This window comes from Emydura macquarii, unplaced genomic scaffold (assembly GCF_026122565.2).
Source record: "Emydura macquarii macquarii isolate MOO-44397 ecotype Brisbane River unplaced genomic scaffold, CSIRO-AGI_Emac_v2 contig_1253, whole genome shotgun sequence".
NCBI lineage: Eukaryota > Metazoa > Chordata > Testudines > Chelidae > Emydura > Emydura macquarii.
In genome coordinates this window covers 17,577,117-17,600,042 of record NW_027131390.1, presented here as the reverse complement: position 1 = coordinate 17,600,042, position 22,926 = coordinate 17,577,117, and the positions used below count along the sequence as shown (strand labels likewise).

The 22,926-nt window shown below is 43.1% G+C and overlaps 1 protein-coding gene across 1 annotated transcript; it reads left to right on the top strand.

The window, feature by feature from the left end:
* Positions 1–2,137: 2,137 nt before the first annotated feature.
* Positions 2,138–22,660, top strand: PGK1 (phosphoglycerate kinase 1). Its single transcript, XM_067548247.1, has 11 exons — positions 2,138–2,424; positions 7,615–7,665; positions 9,387–9,542; positions 9,658–9,802; positions 11,738–11,841; positions 14,642–14,761; positions 17,705–17,819; positions 18,599–18,778; positions 19,715–19,892; positions 20,175–20,273; positions 22,179–22,660. Exons 1-11 carry the CDS (start codon positions 2,360–2,362, stop codon positions 22,217–22,219), a joined length of 1,254 nt encoding a protein of 417 aa, XP_067404348.1. The 5' UTR covers positions 2,138–2,359; the 3' UTR covers positions 22,220–22,660.
* Positions 22,661–22,926: the final 266 nt, after the last annotated feature.

Below are 22,926 nucleotides of genomic sequence, written 5' to 3'. Positions count from 1 at the left end.
AGCAATTGTAAAATTAGTTTCCCATTGGTATGTGTACTTTGATAGGGCCCTTGATGACCTGTGGCCACAGTAACTTCTGGGCAGCGGTTTAGCAGTGTGGCTGACTGGGTTCAGCACAGCCCAAGAGGCTCACAATTGAGATAAAATGGTCAGTCCCTTTGCAGGTTTAATAGGCAGCAGATTATCAAAATCCTTACATCCCTTTAGGATGCTGTTCAGGGAGTAGGGGTTCCCCAAATCATTTCCCTTACTAACTAACTAAAAGATGGTGCACTCACAAACTCCAGGAGTGATCCTCAGATGCAGAGATGACTCGAGACTTCTCAGTCACTGCAGAAGGGCTGGGCTCTGCTGGCAGGGAGCCTCTTCACGCAGGCATCAGGCCACTTCTGGTCCCAGGATTTCCCCTCAACACCCAGGGGTCCAGTGCTCAAGGTGCAGATTACAAAACTACACCAAAAACCCAAACTGCAGTCTCCTACCCTAGCACCTGGCACACACAGCAGGCCATAACCCTAGCCTAGCAGCCAGAGCAGAGCTTGCCATGTAGTGACTCTCCCTCTGAGGGAGCTGGGTGCTAACTCAGCCTGCTGGGGGAACTTTTCCCAACAACGCCCTACAAACTGGGAGACACCTTGGAGCAGGAAGGGCTCAAACTGAGGGATCCTGCTTTCTGGTCCCAGAGGCCAGTTCTTGGGGAACCCTGCATGCAGGCCTGGGCTTACCAGCTCCCAGTGACACAGCCAGTCCTGCCCCTTGCACCCTGTCTCCAGACTGCTCCCAAAATGGCCTCTCCCATCCTCAGCTCCCTGGGCAGAGCATCTCGATTACTATTGGTTACCAGGCAGACTCTGAGTCTGCCTTGACTCCCCCTCCCTGAGCTACCAGCACACAGTGCCCCAGGAATCTAGGTAATCTGCTTGGGGGTTACACATATATTTGGACAGTGCTTTGAACATGTATTATATTTAGACTTATACAATACTTAGAAATGTGGCATGAATGCTAGGCAAGATTATCTCTGAATATATATGTTTTCAGCTCTAGCTACAAAGCCGTGCACGTATTAATGTGTAATACACCAGGATTAGTTCTGCCCATGAACACCCCTATTTAAAGACCTGCAGAAGAGCTCTGTGGAGTTCAAAAGCTTGCCTCTTTCACTAACGGAGGTTGATCTAATAAAAGATTCTCATCCATCTTGCCTCACCCCTAGCTAAAGGCATTTATTATTATGTATTCATACTTTTGCACATATAGTGTCTTGCATCCAGCCTTGGGGGTAAAAAGAAGTGGCAGAGTTATTTCTACTACATTCTCACACTCTCACCCTGGACCATCAAATGGGCTAGAACTAAGAGTCAGGACAAGACTGGTGCAGTGTTTGTTCAGCCTGGGGTTTGTGCCTGTGATCTCCCTAGTGAAAGGTCAGGGTCTCTACACACTCATCAGGCCCTGTCCCAATAAACACTTTCCCACTTTCCTTGAGCAAAACACCCCCAAACACACCTAGCAGCAGCGTTGAGTGTGTGCGCACCTGGGGATATCCCAAGGGTTCCAGCCTTTGCAATACAAAGAGCTGGGCCGGCAATGAGGTGCACTTCCAGCCCCATTTTCCCAAAGCTGCTGCTCACAGTTTTTTACTGAGAAAAGGTGGGGAAGTAATCTCTCTCTAGACCAAGTCTCAGGATGATCATGGCAATAAACCGGCTCCATCCAGCTTTCCCAGAGTTAGAGTAGTGCTCTGGCTCTCCAAAGTGAGACTCCCACCAACAGGAGCTGTTACCTCGCCCACCTTGTGGCTCCATAGCCTGGGCCCAGCAGCATCCACCAGCCAGCCCTGCCCACTCCAGCCTTACGCCATCCCGGCCCTTTCCATCAACATCACCAGTCTGCAGCGCACAAGCCTCCCGCACCGCGGCGCGAACCCCGCCCGCACTGCGGAGAAAAGGGGTGGGGCTAGAGACTGAGCCCGCCCCCACATCACCTAGAGCCCCGCCCCTCAGGCGTCTCTGTCCCCGCCCTCGCTCGCTGGGCTAGCGCTCCGTGCAGGACGTGACCGCCCAACCCAGGCAGGCTCAGCCTCCCGGGGAGGCGGCCCCTGGCCGGAGATTAACGGGCGGCTCGGCCATTTGCCTGGCTCGGCGCGGCCTGGCGCCCAATGGGCTCCGGGCGCGGGTTGGCTTGTGCTGCTGCAGCGTTGCCGCGCCGGGCCTGGGGGTGAGTAAGTGACCGTGAGTCAGTCTGAGAGCGGTGCAGCTGCAGGACGGACGGACAGACAGAGCGAGCTGAGCTGAGCTGAGCTGAGCTGAGGCGAGGCGCGTTGGGATCGGGCAGGACAGAGCCGGCTGCGGGCGCGATGTCTCTCTCTACCAAGCTTACGCTGGACAAGGTGGATGTGAAGGGCAAGCGGGTGATCATGAGGTGAGGAGCCGGGGTGGGCGCCGGCCCGGGGCTCCCCGCGCGGGGCATAGCCTGGCCTGGCCTCGGAGCCGGGTGCGGCCCGGGCCCCTCCTGGGGTGAAGGCAGCCGGCTCCGGGGGGCAGGGAGTGGCTGGTGCTTGGCGGGATGATGAAGCGTCTCATTGAATCACCGCCGTCCGCGCCGCCTGCCGGGACGGGGCCCCCGCCGCCCGCCGGGACGGGGCCCCCGCCGCCCCGCATGAGGCAGGGCCAGGTGTGAGGCCGGGTCTCACGGCCGCGGGCAAGGTGACAGCGGCGGCGGCCTTCTCAAGAGGTCTGGAGATGCCGTGAAAATGTTACACACGTTCCCTGAGCCCAGCCCAGCCCAGCCGGGCATTCGAAACCAGGAGTCGAGCCCTTCCCCCTCCCACCCCAGCATTGGGGTTTGGAGCAAAAATGACGGGCTTCAGAAATACAGAGCCCGGATTCCTTTTCTTCGGCTGCCGGCCGGTGTCTGCGCTTCTCAGATGTGCTCGGGGCCCGTTGTTCAGGTTTTCTCCACAGCCCTGAGGGACAGACACACACTTTTTTTTTTTTTTTTTTTTTTGCAATGAAAGTGAGATCGTTAGGAGTCTAGTAGCTGGGGTTTACATAAGGCATCAAGTAGCACAAATTTGGCAACCGCCAAGTCTTTTTCACTCTCTCTCTCTCTCTTTTTATGTTGCCCTCATGAGCAGGCCAAAAATCTGTAAAACATCTGTGCCTGATGAAGAATCAGGCTGTGGTTCCAACTAGCAACCCAGTGAATTTCAGGGATTTATTCTAATAATCTCAGGGCATGTTCCTAAAAAAGAAGGGCATTAAAAACAAAAAAATCCTAAATCCAGCAGCCACGTGTTGCTGTATATTTTACTTGGGCCCAGCTTCAGGAAACTCTCCCTTTGTAAGTGATGCATCAGTGAGCAGACTCCAGCCTCCAGGGCATGTGTATCTGTGATTGTGACACACACCCAGTGGGTTCATCTTTAGGAAAGGCGGGTGGAGTATCTTTTTATTTTTCCTGCTAGAATTGTATTTCAAGCTGTATGAAGACATTTTGGAAAAATAAAATTGGGTCTAATTTTCATTCTTACTGTTCTTTGGGGTTTGACATACATTGCACTGGTCTATCTTAAAAAGGTATCCCATTTAACCAGCAGGTAATCATCTACACGATTGACTTTTTTTTTTTTTTTTTTAATATTATTAGTCCAATAAACTCTTTTCTGTGGCTTTTTAAAAAATGCACTTTATCAGCCTGGTAACGGATTTTGGTACGTTCTAGTTGAATAAAATGGAAGGAATAATGTTTAGTTTTAGGAGAGTTTGTGATTGACAGGCAGGGGATGTGAGTTCACCTGGCAAAAGATCATGAGATAAGCCTCTAGTGGCTCTGAAGATCCACTTAACCAGGGAACTGAAATTTCAGGCTATAAATGCATTGCTATTTACTTAATAGCCCCCTTTCCTTTAAACTTGACCAGTTGTTCCAATAAACAACTGAAAATAAATTAATTGCTATTAACTGAATAAGAGTGATTCCTGTTAGCACAACTAGAGTCTCATTGAATCATGGTGCGTAGCACATTCCAGTGTCAGACTCTTAAATGGGAAATTAAGTTGGCCTTTATAGAAATCAATTTTAAGCCTGACTTGGGACTTGCTGTACTAAACTAGGCACTGTGAACTCTTTTGGTGCACTAGGGCTCTGGGGCACATCTGCATGCATATAAGCTTTAGATTGTTTATTTTTTCTAGGGAAAAGGCTTTTCCCAAGGTCATCTCAACATAACAAGTGCATACCCTTAATTTGGTACATGAGTGGCAGGTGTAATGTAATGGCCATACCACTAACTTCCCTTGTGCCTGCTCCTAATCTGTGTTTTTTTTTAAAAAAAAAAAATTCCCATCCCCTGTGAAATGCCTTGTGTACTTCTGTTTTCAAGTAATTCAGAAAGATTTTGGCTATCAGGAGGCTGGACATGCCAGATGGAGAGAGGAAACCAACCAACCAAAGAAAATCCTTAAATGACCCAAACTCCTGGTGCATTTCCCAAATACAGAAGAATAAGAACTTTCATATTCTCTCCTCAACTACTTGCCCTTTGACCAGTTTTTCCTGTTATATGTGTTGCAGGGAACAACCTTGCATTGGCAGAGGATGAACTGGCTGATAGAATCTAATAAAACCAGAGGGTCTCTATCATTAACTTCTGTGATTTAATAAATAACATGTTATTTTAAAAGTGGTTCAGTTGGAACCTTATGAAGAAAATTGTCTCATTTAATCAAAGGCTTGCATGTTTACCAATTTAACTTGATACTTAGTCTCTCTTTTGTACATCCACTGTACCAAAGGCATGTCTTTCCTACTTCTCTCCCTTCTGAACTGTGGGGTCAATACAATTGATCTCCTCTTCGTTGGTTATGTTCAAGTGATATGCATTCATGATCTGAGTTGAAATATTTCAAGTCATCAGAATAATTCCTGATTTCACTTTAGTTTTTGCTTGATTGCCATCCTTCTAATACAATGTTTCAAAAATTAGCAGCAATACTGTATCTGTACCATAACTCAGGCTGCTAAACAAAAATACAAAATAGCATCAAGATGTCAGGGTTGATCTCTGTTTCTCATCTAAAGCCCATTTCCCTGAAAAGAATCAGCTTGCCTTTTCCCTCCCATTCAATTGGATAATTTTTGATGTATATATACCCCCACCGATCTTCCAGTCCGAATGCCAATGGGCAGGAGGCCCAAGCAAAGCTGGTGGCATAGTGACTTCCATTAGCTGTACATTTATTCAGTTTAAGGAGCACTCAGATTTCTGTCTTTTAGCTATAAGGCTGCAGAGGGAGGCAAGGGTATACTGGAGACTTTGCGAAGCAAATTGTTCATTTGCCTCATGATTGTAAAATAGTGACATCGTCATGGTGCATTTTCTTTTTTGGGATTAGTCCATTGTCCCATGGGCTGCCAGTTCAATTCTTTCTGCTCAGCTACCCCTATTTTGCTAGCAGCTTTTAAAGCTCTGGACTCATGCCTTTTATTCAGTCTCTAGAGAAAAATGCAGGCCGCCTCTTGGATTTCGGGACCTTTTCATGTTCTTAATATTACTCATTTACTCATTCTGATGCTGGGTTACAGTCATAAAAGTTACTGCTTTCCCCAAATTAAAAGGTTTTGCTTATTAGTCATGATGCTTCAGTCACATTTTCTTATCAGAATTGCTCAAAGTAAAAGCAAAGAAGGCTGGTCTCATTAAGTTAACATTATCTGTCATTCTGGCATCCTGTGAATAAGTCCTGCCTTCAGTTATTATGCAACACAACTTCCTGTCACGCTTCAGCTTATGGGTATAAGGTATGCTTGACAGAAATGGCAGAGACTCCTCTCTTACCTCTCTTCATCTGGCAGGCTGTAATATGCCAATATGCTGCCAGGAAATTACCCTCCAGATCCACATGAGATCTTTTAATGAGAATGCAAGAAAGCTCCAGCAACTAACCACAGAAAGACTAGGGATACTTCATTTATTTATTTTTTTATAAGCTGCTTAAGTGCACAGAACAGTACACCAACAGGACCAACAAAAAACAGGTCTCTGCTTTGAAAATCCTGTGATTGAAAGATATGAGTGCATACAGAACAAATGGAAGAGATCAGAGTTGCAGGCAATACCAGCAATACTTCATGGAATCCTTCTGCTTCCCACCACTCACCCACAGAGATATTATAGAGGCCTTGTTGGAGTAACCAACTAGTTGTATTTTCTTCCCTCTCTTTCCCCTGCAGTATTAAGGCCCAGGTCATAACTGTTCTGGGGATGTGGTTTCCTAAGGATGTTTTATATTTGCTGCTGACTTAGCTGGAGAACTGCAGTCTGCTGAGCCAATTCATCTGTTTTCATATCAGCTCACTAGCTGAGATACAACTTCCCCTTTCAATGGACGCCAAAGCAGGAGTCTAAATTGGGGAGAGGAGGATAGTGATACTCTTCCAAGCCCTGCCCAATTGAGTTACCAAAACGAGATGCAACTCTCAGTATGATGTGCAGGTCCTAGTAAGAAGGAGGGATGATTGTTTGTGTGCTTTGATCAGTAATAAAATTGTAAGTGATGTTTACCACATAAATGTCAATAGTGCTTCAGTGTTAACACACTGAGATGAATGGAGTAGGACACAACATTCAGAGCTGTTATTTCAGGCTGACTGCAGACCCAGGCAGAGATCATAAATAAAAATGATATATTTTTAAAAGATGCTCTATGAGTAAACTGGCGGGTCTGGAAGATTCTGAGAGAAGTGGAAAGTAAATCTTGGCATCCTGCAGGAAAAATGGAGTTTGGGAGCAATTTTCAAAGGCACCCAACTGGCATAGAAAGTAAGTGGGAGCTGGGCACCTAACTTGCCATTCGCCTTTGAACATCTTCTTCTTTACTTATGCCTGCTTCCACTTCAGTGGAGGAGTCTATGCATGGTGATTTCTAACGAGCAAAAACTAGCTGGTATTTCATAGTCTTTTCTTCTCCATTGAGAATAAACTTCCTTGTTCGGGTTTTCTAATATGGGGTCCAATCCTGCACACAGTACAGTTTTTTTTAAATCAAACTACCAGACACATGCAAGTTAGCTATATGGAAGGCTTGCAGGTTGGCTCTAATGCTGCAAGATGGTCAGTCCAAAGTTAAATATTGTGATAATTTTGCTCTCCTCTTTTTACTGGCTCAGACTTGGTTATGCCTTTACCTGTAGTCACTTTTCATGATTCTTTTATTACTGTTCATGATTTTTTATAACTAAACATGGTGTTTCTCTTCCTTCTCTTTACCTTGCTCTTTTTCTTTCTCATAACAATGTAACCTTTATAGATACTAATGTTTACTCACAAGTGGCAGCATCCACTAAATCCATAAGAAGAGGTTTAATGTAGCTTTTTCTGTTCCCTTCTTGCCTTCTACATCCTTGCTACTGTGATCTCACTATTCTGATGTTTTCAATCACATAGCGATTTCATGTTGGGACTTGCTGTACATTAGAGTAGAACTGAAAACCTTGCACTAATTTCAGTGAGCACTTTCCTAGTCAGCCCTTTGATCAGCAAAGTCCCCACCTCTTTTTACAGGAAATCACTTTTTGCCATTAAACTTAAAACATTTTTTTTTCTTTTAGGGTTGATTTCAATGTTCCAATGAAGAACAACAAAATAACAAACAACCAAAGGTAAGACTCCTCTTAAAATCCAAATAGAAGCCCTCATGGCCCCGTCCATACTAAGGACATAGTCTGTACAGTTCAGCTTCAGTGATGTTAGCAATGATGGGAGTGTTGGTATAGCTAGGCCAGCAGTTGCTGCTACCAGGTCATCTAAATCATCCTGGAATAGGCCTAACTCCAAAACATTATTAAAAATGCTTGTGGCTGCCAGCAAACCATCTATACGAACGGTCAGATTAGCCACTGCTGGTGTTAGCAATGGTGGCACAATCATAAAAAAATTTCCCTAGGAGAGAGTAAAGCCTTTGCCTCCATGCTATGCGTGGTTGCAGTGTTATGACGGTCATAAACTGTGTTTTCCCTGGATGTATCCTCATGTGAGAATCTGCTATAGCTGACACAGGGTGCCAAATGCACCTCTCCTCTCACTCATCACCTTAAGTGTTTGAAAATGGTTATTCTGTGGATATAGAAGGGACTAACCTATGTGCAAAACATTCTGTATGTCATCTTGATTGACCCCAGTTAGAACTAAGATCCCATCTGCACCAAGCAGGGGAACAGTTGTTAGAGACAATAAGATCAAATGACTTGTTGTCTCGCTTGTCCTTGCAGCTATTTCAGCACCTATAGACAGATACTAACCTTGTCTACACTAGTATGTTTCTGCTAAAATTTCCCACTATTACTACCAGCCACCTGCAGGGATCAGGAAGAGATCCAACCCCCCATGTATTAGGGGGAAATCCCTTCCTCGGAAGCATCAGGATGGCCATGGTGGGTGATGGGACATTGGATAGGGAGGGCCAGGTCTCTGAGGTGGCACCAGGCATCCTTTTTTCTCAGGTGCTGGGCCGTTGGTTCTTGCTCACATGCTCAGGGTCTAACTGATCTGCATATGTGGGGTCAGTAGGAATTTTCCCCCAGGTGAGATTGGCAGGGACTTTGGGGGTTTTTTTTGCCTTCCTCAGTTGCATGTTGGTTTGGGTCACTTGCCAGAATTATCTGGGCATATCTCACTTAATCATTTCCCTGCCACTGTGGTGGCCTTGGGCACTAGTGTATCTTGGTCCCTCCTATTTTCTGCCTGAGGCACATAATAGTTTAGTCTCCTATGAGCTGTATTTGGGCTGTAATACTTCGGTTACGTTTCGGTTGTTGGGTTTAGTGTGCCGGGTGCTGGGTGGTGTTGATTGCCAGTGATATACAGGAGGTCAGGCTAAATCATCTGGTGGTCCCTTCTGGCCTTAGAAGTCTGGCCCTAGAGGTCTGTGACTCTTTTGGTTCAGCTTCTGGGACAGCAATGGGGGGTGCTAGTTTCTGTAAGGTGCAGTGTCTCCCCATAGTGGCCATTGCTATTGCTGAGAGTAGGTACTGCTGGATAATCTCCGTGTGCAAGGCTCTACTTTATGGGCTCCTGGATGTTAACATCAGCCATACCAATCATTATAACCAGTGCCTGTTGCAGACCTATGGAGAGGCTTGATATTCCATATGGTGTTGATAATGCTGTGCTAAGTTTTGAGAACAAGGATGGGTTTTGCAAGCATCTGAGGGAAAACTGGTGGACTTTCCCCCTCCTGTAATAATGTGTTGTAAGTTATCTGAGAACCTATTCCTGTTGTTTGTCTGCTTCCTGTGCTTAGTGGCCCACAAGTTCAGTCCCCCGGAGGCTCAAACTGAACCCCTTGCCAACTTCTCTTCTGTTGTTTTCATTGCTGTTACAGAATCAAGGCAGCTATCCCTAGCATCAAGCACTGCTTGGATCATGGCGCCAAGTCTGTGGTTCTGATGAGTCATCTGGGCCGACCTGATGGAGTCCCTATGCCTGATAAATTCTCCTTGGCACCAGTGGTTGTAGAACTTGAAGCACTGATGGGCAGGTAAAGTATAATAGCTGTTGAATTAGAGCAGACCCTCACTGTAAATGGATCTTATGATAAAATATGATGCTGATATTAGTTAGATGCATTTGTGTGTCTTGGCTCCTGCTTCCAGGAAGGTCTTGTTTCTGAAGGATTGCGTGGGTCCAGAGGTGGAGAAGGCCTGTGCTGATCCTCCAGCTGGCTCCATCATCCTCCTGGAAAACCTCCGATTCCATGTAGAAGAAGAAGGGAAAGGGAAAGATGCTTCAGGAAACAAGGTGAGACATCACACAACTGAGTTAAGTGTCTCCCTTATTCACTATTGTATGGCAGGCAGGAGTGGCAAGAGACTGTGGAATATTTTATGGAATGTGTTTAGAAATACTCTGACATAGCTGGCAGCATTTACTCTGCCAAATGCCTGTGTGAAAGGCACTAATAGGATCCCTCATAAGACACTGCGGCTCTGCCTGCTGTTGAGGCCACTGTGGAAATACAAAAGACTTTAGTTGGGGAATGACCAGATACTTGGCTAGTAGCGGTCTTCTGGATTTGCTACTGCATACTGTGGAGATGGAAGTGGCATAAAAACTGACCTTTTAGTCCTGAAACTTTCTTGATGGACAGTTGTTTTTTCCTCTTGCAGCTTGGAGTCTGAGAAGTAAAGTTAATCCACTCATCTGAAATGATTGGACATGCTAGTGTATTACGTTTAACCTGCCAGGAAATTGTCACGTTGGCTAGTAATATTAAAGCATCTGATGACTAGGCAGAAAATGGCACAACTGCCTTGGAACACACACATTGCTCATATGCGAACACTATGATATTGAGTGACCATATTGACAGGTAAAAGGTTGACAGACTGTGCTATTGATGCCAGCAACTCAGGATGAAGATGCAATAATTGGCACTATTTTGAAGGGAAGAGTGGAGCGAAGGGTTATGAGGAGGCTACTGGCTGCAGGTGAAGGGTTTTTATTTTGGTATGTGAAAGGGAGAAAATATAGCATAGAAGGAGAATTTATTATCTCTTTGTAGCTGTGAGATCCATGTGCCCATCTTAGCCTTATTTCTAGAGTGTACTAATGGCATGTATAAACACTGTGTTGTACCAGCACTCTGAAATACATTGAATAAGGCTGCTTTCCCTTCTTCAGCAACCATATGGGGTTCATGCTACCTTCTACCTCTGACATTTTCTTGAAGGTCAGGAAGAGCACTTGCTCTCTCAGATGGTTTCTTTTCTTAGCATTGGTGACCCAATTAGCCAGGCAGGCTCTAGTTCCCCTTGCATATTGTGCATGGAGTGGAATGCTGATGTACAGCGTGGTGCCCTTTACAGCCTGACACAGAAGACTCTTTAGCTTAGGAAAAAATAGCCTGGAGTGCAAGTGAGCCTCTGAAAAGAAGGTGCTCCCCTTATGGGAACTAAGAAACCATGAATGGCAGGTATTTCTTGCTACCACCTAACTCCTTGGAAGTCAATATGTTTTATAAAGGGGGGACAGACTCATTTCCTTTCTAAAGAAATCATTTTCTGTACTTGTTCCAACTTATATTCAGGTCTCTAACTGGCTGACTGCATGCTGTAACATAGCAGCAGGGGCACAGACAATGGAGTATGACAGTAAAGGAAGTTATGGCAGGCTTGTTTCTTGTCCCAACAGAATGAAAATAGATGCTGCAGTAATAGCGATGTTACTAACGTGTAGCTAATGACAGTTTCTGGTGCGCACTGAACGTGGTGGGAAATCTTTGTTGAGCAGGTCACTGCAGTGACACCTACATCCAGATCCAGATCCTGCTTCGAGCTGTTTTTTGCTAAGAGAAGCACTTAAACTGGTTAGCTGTAGAAACTAGGGGGCTACAGACAGCATTACTCTAAATTCTGAAGGTTTTTTGGCTTCCCTTCTGCTTAACCTACAAGAGCAAAATGGTGTCTCACTGTCATGAATACGAAACTCAGTTTAAATCTCTTGTTGCCAGTGGTTGGGCTGGAAAAGAGGCTAGGAGATAAGTCCTGACCAGTATCAAAAAGCTGTCTTCTAGGTCATAGATGCTAACAAGCTTCTCAGGTGTGTTCCCTGCTTTCAGTAGTTCACTTTGTAAACCTAAAACCAACAATCAAGTCTGCTTTGCAATTATTCATTGCAGAACTGCCTGGTCATGTTGTAACTGAGTAGCACAAACTCGTCTCTTTATCCCTTCAGATCAAGGCTGATCCTGCAAAAGTGGATGCTTTCAGAGCATCTCTTTCTAAACTGGGAGATGTTTATATCAATGATGCTTTTGGAACTGCCCACCGAGCTCACAGGTATGTTAACCACCTTCCTTCTGCAGGCAGTGTTTTAGAATGATGTCTCTCCTTTTGGATTCATTCTGGATGTGTGAGTTAGCTTAGTCCTGGTCTCCTATACAAGCAGGGTATCCTGAACAGCACTGCAAAGGATTCTGACATTAACAACTGCGATTCATCTGTGGTGCAGTTCTTACTGAAATTAACCAGTCTGAGGTTTGCATATTGAATACCACTCGCCATTCAAAAATTGATATAAATCTTCAGGGAAATGAAGCCTGCTGGGGATGTGATTAGGGGGATCCAAATATAGAATCCTAGAAATGTAAGACTGGAAAGGATCTTGAGAAGACAAGTCCAACCTCCTGCGCTGAGGCAGGACCCAGTAAATCTAGACCATCCTTGACAGGTGTTTGTCTAACCTATTCTTAAAAACCTCCAAAGGTGGGATTCCACAAACTCCCTTGGAAGTCTATTTCAGTGTTTAACTACTCTTGTTAGGAAAAGCTTTTTAACTATATCTAACCTAAATCTCTCTTGCTGCAGATTCAGCCCAATATTACTTGGCCTATATTCAGTGGATATGGAGAACAATTGATCACAGCCCTTAACATATCTGAAGACTCTTATCAGGTTCCCCCTCAGTCTTCTGTTCTCAAGACTAAACATGCCCAGTTTTTTAACCTTTCCCCATAGGTCAGGTTTTCTAAACCTTTTCTCATTTTTGTTGCTCTCCTCTGAACGCCACCCAATTTGACAGCATCTTTCCCAAAGTGTGGTGCCCGGAATTGGATTTAGTGCTCCAGCTGAGGCCTCACCAGTACTGAGTAGAGCAGAACAATTCTCTCCTGTGTCTTACATATGGCACTCCTGATAGTACACCCCAGAATAATAGCCTTTTTTTATATCTGCATCACATTGATTGGTATTCCATTTATGATCCAGTATAACACCCGGATCTTTTTCAGTGATACTACTGCATAACCAGTTGTTCCCCATTTTGTATTTGTGCATTTTATTTTTTTTCCTTCCGAAGTGAAGTACTTTGTTCTTGTCTTTATTGAATTTCATCTTGATTTCAGACCAGTTCTTCAGTTTGTCAAGGTTTTGAATTCTAATCCTGTCTTCCAAAGGGCTTGCAACCTCTCCCAGCTTGGTGTCATCTGCATATACTCTCCCCTCCCTTATATAACTTCAAATACTGACTATAGCTGAGCCAGGATTGACCCCTGTAGGACCCCAGTAGATATGCCCTCCCAGTTTGACAGTAAACCATTGAGTACAGTCTTTCACCCAGTTGTGCACCCACCTTTATAGTAATTTCATCTGGACTGCATTTTCCTAGTTTGCTTGTGGAACTGTCATGTGGAACTGTAAAAATTTTACTAAAATCAAGATACATCACGTCTACTGCTTCCTCCCTATCCACTAGGCCAGCAACCTTCTCAAAGAAGGAAATTGGATTGATTTGGCATGATTTTTTCTTGACATGATTTGACTGCTCCTTGTAACCCTATTATCCTCTAGGTACTTACAAACTCATTATTTAATAATTTGCTCCAGTATCTTTCCAGGTATTGAAGACATGCTGACTTGAGCTTCCCACCACATGGGAAATGTATATACAATTTTACTTTCAGTAGCCTTGTGAGATTTCTGGATGTATGCTGAGAAATCCCCAGTTCTATTGTCAGCTAGCTAAATTTTGTCTTAAATGACATAGTCCATAGAGGTTTTTACCCATACCCACGCACCCTTTCTGAACAAGTGACTGAATTTAACCTAGCTGGAGTCTAGTCGAGTCCTGTTCATTTTGTAAATATTTAAAGTTTACCTCCTACAATAAGAACCGCCAAGCATATGAACTTTGAACTGATTTTTAGGCTATTGAGACATAAATAATTTGAAAGACAAGATGGGTGAGGACTTTAGTTGGGCCAACTTCTGTTGGTGGAAGGTACTTGCCTTTGAGCTACGCAGAGCTCTTTTTCAGGTCTGGAGAAGGAAGCAGAGTGCCTGGCCAAATAAAAGCTGGAACATATCTAAGCAAAAGGGGTAATGCATGTTGGAGGTGGTCACTTCAAATGGAATTGGGATAATTGGGGGTTAGATTGCTATGCATAAAGAGTTTGAAGTGGGCAATTAAAGGGTAGCAGGCAGTGTGGTGTGTTACAAATTTTTGTAATGAGCCAAAAACCAGTATCCCTGATAAATCCATGGTTTTTGGTGTCTAGCAAAGTTATGGATTTAAATTCCCAGGCTTGCCTTTTGAAAGTGTTGTCCAGGTTTTCCTTAAAGACAAGTAGCGAAAGATCACTTGGCTAGGACTTCTCTAGACTATCAGGCAAGCTGCTCTGTAATTGTTATCCTCTGCCCTAAAGATTTAAGACTTGGTTCAGCGGACATCCACATGCACAGACTCCAGAGAGGGCCTGCTTGCTGGTCTTTATTTCCTAATCCAGGGCTATGTGAAGATGAATCTGCTTTTATTTTTATTATTCCCACCCCAGGATTTCAGATTCTTGGCCCTTGCTGTAAACATGTCTTGCATATCAAATGGTCCATGCAAAAATTCTCTGAGAAGTCTGCAGAACACTAAACATGTCAGATTAGAAGCATGTGTGGTCATTGTTCTCACATAAAACTCTTGCTGCTGCTGTTGTTGTTTGTTATTGCAGCTGAATAAAAGGTTAACCTACACTGCTGTGGACATTAAAGATCCCCTGGCACTAGGAATGTTAGGATTTTGTTGTTGGATGTCTCTGATACAAAATTACAGAACTTGTTCCTCCCCTTCTCCCCCCCTTTGATTCCACAGCTCCATGGTAGGTGTTAATCTGCCTCAGAAAGCTGCTGGTTTCCTGATGAAGAAAGAACTGGATTACTTTGCAAAGGCTCTGGAGAGTCCAGAGAGGCCCTTCTTGGCAATTCTTGGAGGGTAAGAGCTAGAGTGTATTTTACATGTACTTTGTTTCATTCTAACAATGTGTGTTAAAAGGAATGAATAGTTCTACCAGTTTGTTGTGTGAACAAGAATTATTTTCTTCCTAGCCAAAAAGTGGTGTGCAAATCTTGAGCCCCAAGTAATTCACACCCTTCAGAGGAGCTGACAGACCCCGTCCAATCCAGTGATGCTGTGGCAGACCCTGTTCAAATACTGTGCTAGCTTTTTAGCTGCCCTAACCAGAGTTAGCCAGCAGTGTTATGCTGTGCAAATGAACCAGAAGAGCTTTTAGATGTAAAGAATGGCCCTGATAAAGAAGGCTGTCAATCAATGACTTTTATACTGGGGTTCAGAGTACAAACCTAATGCAAACTCAACATGTTGAAGCTACCTATCGTTATGCAACTATGACCTACTGTAGCTAGATGCACTTCAGTTCTTTACAAGTGATTAATGTACAAAGAATTTTGGAGGGAAATCTATTGAGTAACTCCTGTGTGTATAGGAGTAATCTCCCCATGTGCTGCTCATTCTTGTGGTCTGTGTGTGCGCTTTTCAGACTGGCATGGTGGCTCTGCCAGGGTCCTTTTGACCATGAGGAAATAATTAAAACACAATGTAGACACCTGGCTAAGTGTTATGAGGCTTGGGCTCTGCGTAGTCTCTTCCAGTCCAGTATGACATTGTTATTAAAGAACATGAACACTGGAATCTCAGAAATATGACTTACTCCTGCTCATTGTTCTGCCTGTAAATTTAACCTGTTTCCTAAGAAATACTTGTTCTATAGAGAGAATATAAAAAGCTCAAATCTTCCAGTGTGTCCTTGGCTACACTCTCAGCAATCCTGCCTTTATTGACACCCTTCAGAATCTTGCCTTATGTTACATGCACATACCACTCTCGTAGACTGGCAGGAGCTGCCTGCGCAACACTAATGGCAGCATTAGGCCTGAATGGTTCTTTCAGAATTAAAGGGGAGAAGCATTTTACTCCTCCAGTAGAAGTTCCTGTTCAAGGAGCAGCTTGAACGGCCAAATTATCAGACTGTCAAGATTATTGGTGAAATCAGATCACACTGCAAATAAGAACATAAGAATGGCTGTACTGGGTCACACCAGTGGTCCATCTAGCCCAGTGTCCTGTCATCTGACAGTGGCCAATGCCAGATGCTTTGAAGGAAATGAACAGAACAGGTAAATCATCAAGTGATCCATCCTGTCATCCAGTCCCAGCATCTGGCTTAGGGACACCCACTGTATGGGATTGTATCCCTGACCATGTTGGCTAATAGCCATTGATGGACCTGTCCTCCATTAACTTACCTAATTCTTTTTTTAACCCAGTTATAGTTTTGGCCTTTACAACATCCCCTGGCAATGTTAAGTACTTCCTTTTGTTTATTTTAAACCTGCTGCCAATTAATTTTGTTGGGTGACCCCTGGTTCTTGTGTTATGTGAAAGGGTAAATAACACTTCCTTATTACTTTCTCTGCACCATTCATGATTTTATAAACTTCTATCATATCCCCCTCTTAGTAATCTCTTTTCCAAACTGCAGAGTCCCAATCTTTTAAATCTCTCCTCATATAGAAGCTGTTCCTTATCTTTAATCATTTTTGTTGCCCTTTTTTGTACTTTTTCCATTTCTAATGTATCTCTTTAAAAATGGGATGACCGGAACTGCATGCAGCATTCATGGTGTGGGCATACCATGGTTTTATATAGTGACATTATGATATTTATTGTCTTATCTATCCTTTCCTAATGGTTTCTAACATTTTTAGCTTTTTTTAACTGCTGCTGCACACCGAGCGAATGTTTCCAGAGAACTATGCACGATGACTCCAAGATTTTTCTTGGGTGGCTAATTTAGACCCCACCATTTTATATGTTCATATCATGTGCATCTTCTTCCAGCCTGGGACTACTGCTGCCTGCACAGGGCGTGGGACTTTTAGATGACCTTGTTACTGGGTTACTCTTTGGCCCTACGCACTCTGCAAAACTTGCCTACCAGTTCAGCTCCAACAGTAGTAGCAACTTCAGGAGCCTTGCTGCTTTAAATGTGCACTGTCTGCTGTGGCTCTTGGTGGCGTAATGTCTGTGGAGTTGAACTGGGGTTGGAAATGGGAGGGTTAATCCCTAATGTAGAGAAGACATCAGTTAGAGAAGAAAATCTGCAACCCTTGGTATTAAAAAGAGGGGAGAGCAAGAGATGGGTTTGTGTGGGGCCGTCTCTGAAATTCTAGTATTATGGACACTGTCATAGCATTGTGAGCTGAAACTTATGCCTAAAATGGATTCCTCTTCTTTCGGGGAGAATGATTCTGTACTGGCTGTGATCTTGAAGCAATTCCAATAGCTTGAAAGTGGCTTCTCTGCTATACTTCTAATTTAGTGGAGTGCTAGTGTTGGGCTAATTACATAAGCTGAGCATCAGGGAGCAATGTGAGATCACAGTAGATCATGTACTGGGTTGCAGTCAGAACTTTAATGTTCTAATCCCGTTTCTGTTGCTATCTTGCTGGAAAGCCTGCCACATGTCACCTTTCTCCCCAGTCTGTAAAATGGGAATTGTAGCCACTACATGGGTGTGGTGAGGCAATATTTATACAGTGATATGAAAATACTAAGTGCTGAATATTTATCTCCTAGGCATTGCTGCCAATGCTGCTGTTGTAGTATTGCTAATACCCCTGATTTTGTTATACCAGCTGTTCCAGGATGGCCTTGATATGTTAGGCCTGGAGCATCTCAGTCTGAGTACTGCCATTCTTGAGTGACTAAAATGGTTCTCCTGCCTTGTGCATAGTTGTCTCCTGGAAGGTGCAAAGATCGAGCAAAAAGGCATTGCTTAAATCAAATAAATCCTGCTCAAATAGTGTTAGGTCTAATTATTATTTCTTGCTTTCTCTTGCCCTCTTCTCCCACCAGAGCTAAAGTTCAGGATAAGATTCAGCTAATCAATAACATGTTGGATCAAGTCAATGAGATGATCATTGGTGGTGGAATGGCTTTCACTTTCCTCAAAGTACTCAACAACATGGAGGTATGAAACCATGCTTTGGGGGGAGCATGAGGGAGGCTAGATGTAAAGGTGCTTGCACTAAATCATTCTCTCACCTCTTCTGGAGTTCAGAACTGAAAGTTCATAGTCCAACTCAAGAACAAATGTAATATATTGAGTGGTCTCAATTTGCCAGCATTATGGGTGCCTGTCACAGAGGTCTACATGCTGTCAGGGAACGAATAATGTTATGAAAATAAGTACTTCGAACAAGGGACAAAATTCAGCCCTGTATAGAGAGCCAGCAACAGGGCTAGGCATCAAATTTGAGCCTTCAAAAAAGGGTCAGAATGGGAATGCAGTGGTGCATAGGACTCATGCTGACCCTCTGCCCAGAGGTGAATTTCTCTCTTTAAAGCACATATTAGGGTATGCCTACACTGCAGTAAAAGACCCATGGCACGGCTATGGCTGGCTTGGGTCAGTTGACTTTGGTGTTTGGGGTGTTGAGCTTAAAATTGCAGGTTGGGGTTTGAGTTAGGACTGCAGCCTGGGCTCTGAGACCCCCACAAGGGGGGAGGATCTCAGAGGCTGGGCTCCAGCATGAGCCCATGTGTCTACTCTGCTATTTTTATCTCCAAGCCCAAGTCAGTTGACCTGGGCTATGAGACTTCATACCACGGGTTCTTTAAATAACCTTGTTTTGAGGCTCCCAGGGGCTTTCATGCTTCAGATTGATAAGCCTACAGCAATCCCTCCGTAGTGATTGGAAGCTGAATGAAATTCTTTTCAAATGTCCCACTGTGCTCTTCCCCCTCTAGATTGGCAACTCTCTGTTTGATGAAGAGGGATCAAAGATCATCAAGGACCTGATGGCCAAGGCTGAGAAGAATGGTGTGAGGATCACTCTGCCCGTTGACTTTATTACTGCAGATAAATTTGATGAGAATGCACAAAGTGGAGAAGCCACAGTGGCCTCTGGGATCCCTGCTGGCTGGATGGTAGGTTTAACAGATTCATAAATTCCAGGGCCAGACAGCACCATTGTAATCATCTAGTGTGACCTCCTGTATAGCATAGGCCATAAAACTCCCCCGAAATAATTCCCTTTTGAACTGGAGCATCTTTTTTTTTTTTTTTTTTTTAAAGGTTAATTAACCTCCCTGTTAAAAATGTGCACCTTATTTCCAGTCTCACTAGGAAATAAAGACTAGGGAAAATACACTGGGGAGAGGATGAGCACCTTGTCTAAGATTCTGTGCAGAAAGCTTTTGCAGGCATTCAGCTGTGTGGTGTATATTGGTTAAATAAGTTGTGAAATTTTGTGGCTTGTCTTGTATTTTTAAGTATAAATATTGAGTAACTTTTCTGATACTTAGATAAAAAAATTAAATTCCTTTTTAAAACCTTCAGATTGCAGAACAGTAGAACCCCTTAGATCTGAATAGAAATTCTACACCCCCAATTTTATATTTAGATTTATGTAGAATGGTAAAGACTCCTCTCCAAGGCTCTGAGTGCTTTAATATTCTCTTTGAATGATCGTTTATCATAAAAAGAGAAATACCACAGCAGACTCTCCATATAGCAGCAACAGCTAGCAGTTCCCTCCTAGTTCCTCCATATTCACTGCAGGGGGAGGAAGGGGGAAAAAACTCTCTTCTTGTATCCAATTTGTGCTGTTCTTGCAGCAATAGTGAGCATAGTGCATTACAAATAGATAAGTCCACTAGCCCTTGTCTCAAGGAGGTGACTGACATTCAGACTGACACAGATCAGATGTGGCTAATTTCTGTCATGTTGATATGAATGAGAGATGGTGCAGGAATCTTATTCAATGGGGATTCTTAAGGCTTTTGAGCAAGCCACCTTCTATGTGGGTGATTTCTGATGAGGCTTTACAGTAATTGCATCCCTGTTCTCTTACCCTGTCTTAGGGCTTGGATTGTGGCCCTGAAAGTATTAAGAAGTTTGTGGAAGCTGTGGGCAGGGCCAAGCAAATTGTGTGGAATGGTCCAGTTGGTGTGTTTGAGTGGGACAAGTTTGCCAAAGCAACAAAAGCCCTGATGGATAAAGTTGTGGAAGTTACTGGCCAGGGTTGCATCAGCATTATTGGTAAGATTTTGTGTAGATATATCTTCCCCCCCTTTCTTAATGCAAATAGAAAAGTGGCTGCTTGTTGGCAGTAAGTTATAAAATGACTGATTGTAAAATCTCCATTCCCTTCATTAAGGGAATCTGGCAGCAAGCGTGGTCTTGAAGGATGCTGCACTTGCTGCTGTGGTGGACTCAATTGACATACCCATGCAAGGAAGAGCAGACTCTTCTGTGCCAACTTTCTTAGTTGGATGAACTTAAATTTCCTTCTACCTATAATTAATTTGCTTTGTTTAACAGGTGGTGGAGATACTGCTACTGCCTGTGCTAAATGGAACACCGAGGATAAAGTCAGCCATGTCAGCACTGGAGGTGGTGCCAGCTTGGAACTTCTAGAGGGTAACTTCTTTCCTTCTGTTAATTTTAGTTCAGAAACTGAGAGTGGGAGTAGGTCTGCGTGTTCTGAGATGTGCAGCCCCAAACTAAGCCCCAGCCTAATAATGTAATGAGTGTCTCTTGTATTTCACCAGCCGTAGTGTTACGGCCTTTGAGACACCTAATGACTTGTTTAAAATTACTCTTTCCTTCTTTACTCTACTCTTTTCTTTCCTCTCTTCCTCCAGAACTATTTTAAGAACAAAATCTCTCATTCCAGAAGGGTTAGAAATGGCTCAGTAGAAAATAAAATGCACTATTTTAAGTGTTGGCCTTGTTTTTTAAACTCTCTGCTGTATCTGCCCCCCTACCCCTTAAGTTTTTTTTAATTTAAACATAGTAACAGGCTTTGTCTCAGATGCCAGCACCCAGAACAGTTATTTAATCCTTGTAATAGTCAGTATTTAAAGGGTTTCATAAACCAACCTGTGTAGAAGGCTGAACTTCTAGTCAAAAGTTAGAGTAGCTTTAGAACAGTGGTTCTTAACCAATTTATTATTGTGGGCCATATATGCAGCTCTCTGTTATGTAGGCTGCATCCACATTCCACACGTGTGTGTGTGTGTGTGTGTGTGTGTATATATATATATATATATATATATATATATAATACACACACACTACCTGTAGGGCCCTGAGAATGTCACATGGACATAACTGTGTGCTGATTGGGCCTTAGGTTGAGAACCACTACTTTAAAATGTATTTTAAACTATCCACTAGTTTTAATGAGCCCTCTAGTGGTCATTTATAAACTCCACACTAATAGATTTGAAAGTTCAAAATAGTGAGAATTTATAGGACTTTTATGGGAGCTGCATTGTATTTGAAATGGGTTTTCACGTCCTCTGATAATTCGCTGTTTCCCAATGTGTATAAATTCTCTTATACTGTCACATCTTGTATAAAAAAGAAGCTGTAATAGACAGTAGTGTAGTTGTTAGTTTCCAGTAGTTGTACGCTAGGCAGGGCTTTTGTTTCTGTTGCCTTGGGAGTAACAGTGAAGGGAGAGAAGAAAACGGCTGGAAGAAACACTGTGCAATTGACTTACTTGAAAGAACAAAGTTGTTTAGTTTTGGCCTAACTGTAGGTTTTGCAGGTAAAGTCTCTTATATTTAAATAAGCCCCTAACTGATTAGAACTATTTTTCTAAATTAAAATAACTTTTGCCTTGTGAGCAACTAATGAGCTCTTTGAAAATCAGCTATTGCAGTATTGTACTACAGCATGAGAATAAGATAAGACTGACTCAACACAAGTGAAATCAAATAGTCTATTTTCATCATCAGAACTGAATGTGGTGCAGGAGTAAAATGGCATAAACAGTGAAAAATTAGATTTTCAAGAATTTCAAGAATTGTATTTAACACAAGTAAAGACATTTTTTTAAAAGGCTTGTAATGTTCTCAACTCCCCACAAAATCCTTCCCATTTCCTGGGCTATAGGTCAATGATTCAAAAAAATATGGAACTGTATTAGCGGCCAGATCCAAAGCCCATTGAAGTCAACGGGAATCTTTCTGTTGAATTCAATGGGCTTTGGATCAAACTCTAAGAGGGACTTGGATAGAATTGTACAAGTCATGTTAATTGAGTGGAGGAAGCTTGATGACTTAACTTTATTTAAAGGGATTTCCTGCTTTCATAAGAATACAGTTGTGTATCAAATGTCCATTGGAGCTTTAATATGTGCTTGATGCTCATATACAGCAGCTAAGTATAACACTGTAACTTTAATAGCTATACAAATTTAACAGGTATGTGAGGTCAGTCTCCTCTTGCAGCTATTGTGACTTATTTTTAAAATGTTACAGGATACTAAGTTAAACCATAAAATCTAACTTTCCTTGGGTTTCTAAATTCTAACAGGTAAAGTTCTTCCTGGTGTGAATGCTCTGAGCAATGTGTAATGGACAGAACACTTCCCCAGTATGTTCCTGTGCGCAACCCCTAATCGTCGACACTGCTGCACTTCTGTATCTCAGCTTTGCAAGAGGCAGATCACAGAATGTAAACCAAAATTAGATGGCATTATGAGAAGATGACAACCGAAAAGGCTTGAGTCCACAGTTTACATGATGTGGATTTGTCCCATTATCCCACTGGAACTAATGTAGTGCGTTAAATTGGTGGTGTTAATTTAGAGTGTATATATTTATATTTTACCTTTTAAAGAGATTAACCCTTATTAAATGTCTGTTTCTCAAAAGAGATTGCTTCAATTCAGCTTCATCAATGTTTTTAGCAGCTGTTTTTGTCTGTTGACACAGTTCAAAAACAAAAGGGAACTCTGTATGTTTTTGTTTTTGAGATTCACTGTAATAGCTGCTGAATAAATGTGTAAGCACTAATCAGTTAGTATGTGTCCCTTTCTTCACATAATCACCTACACAGGAATGCAGTCATCTAAGACTATGCTTCATATGTTTGGGTTTTTTCCCTTTTGTGCTAGTCTTCTAAATGCATTTTCAAGCTGTCCAAGTGTTTGGAGTTATAAGCATCCTAATATTATATGCTCCTGAAACTGATTTTCCTGACATGATGCTCATTGCTTTGAAGAACTTGTAGATGCAAAATATTATCAGGGCGACAACAGGATCTTACCCTAAAAAGTCAG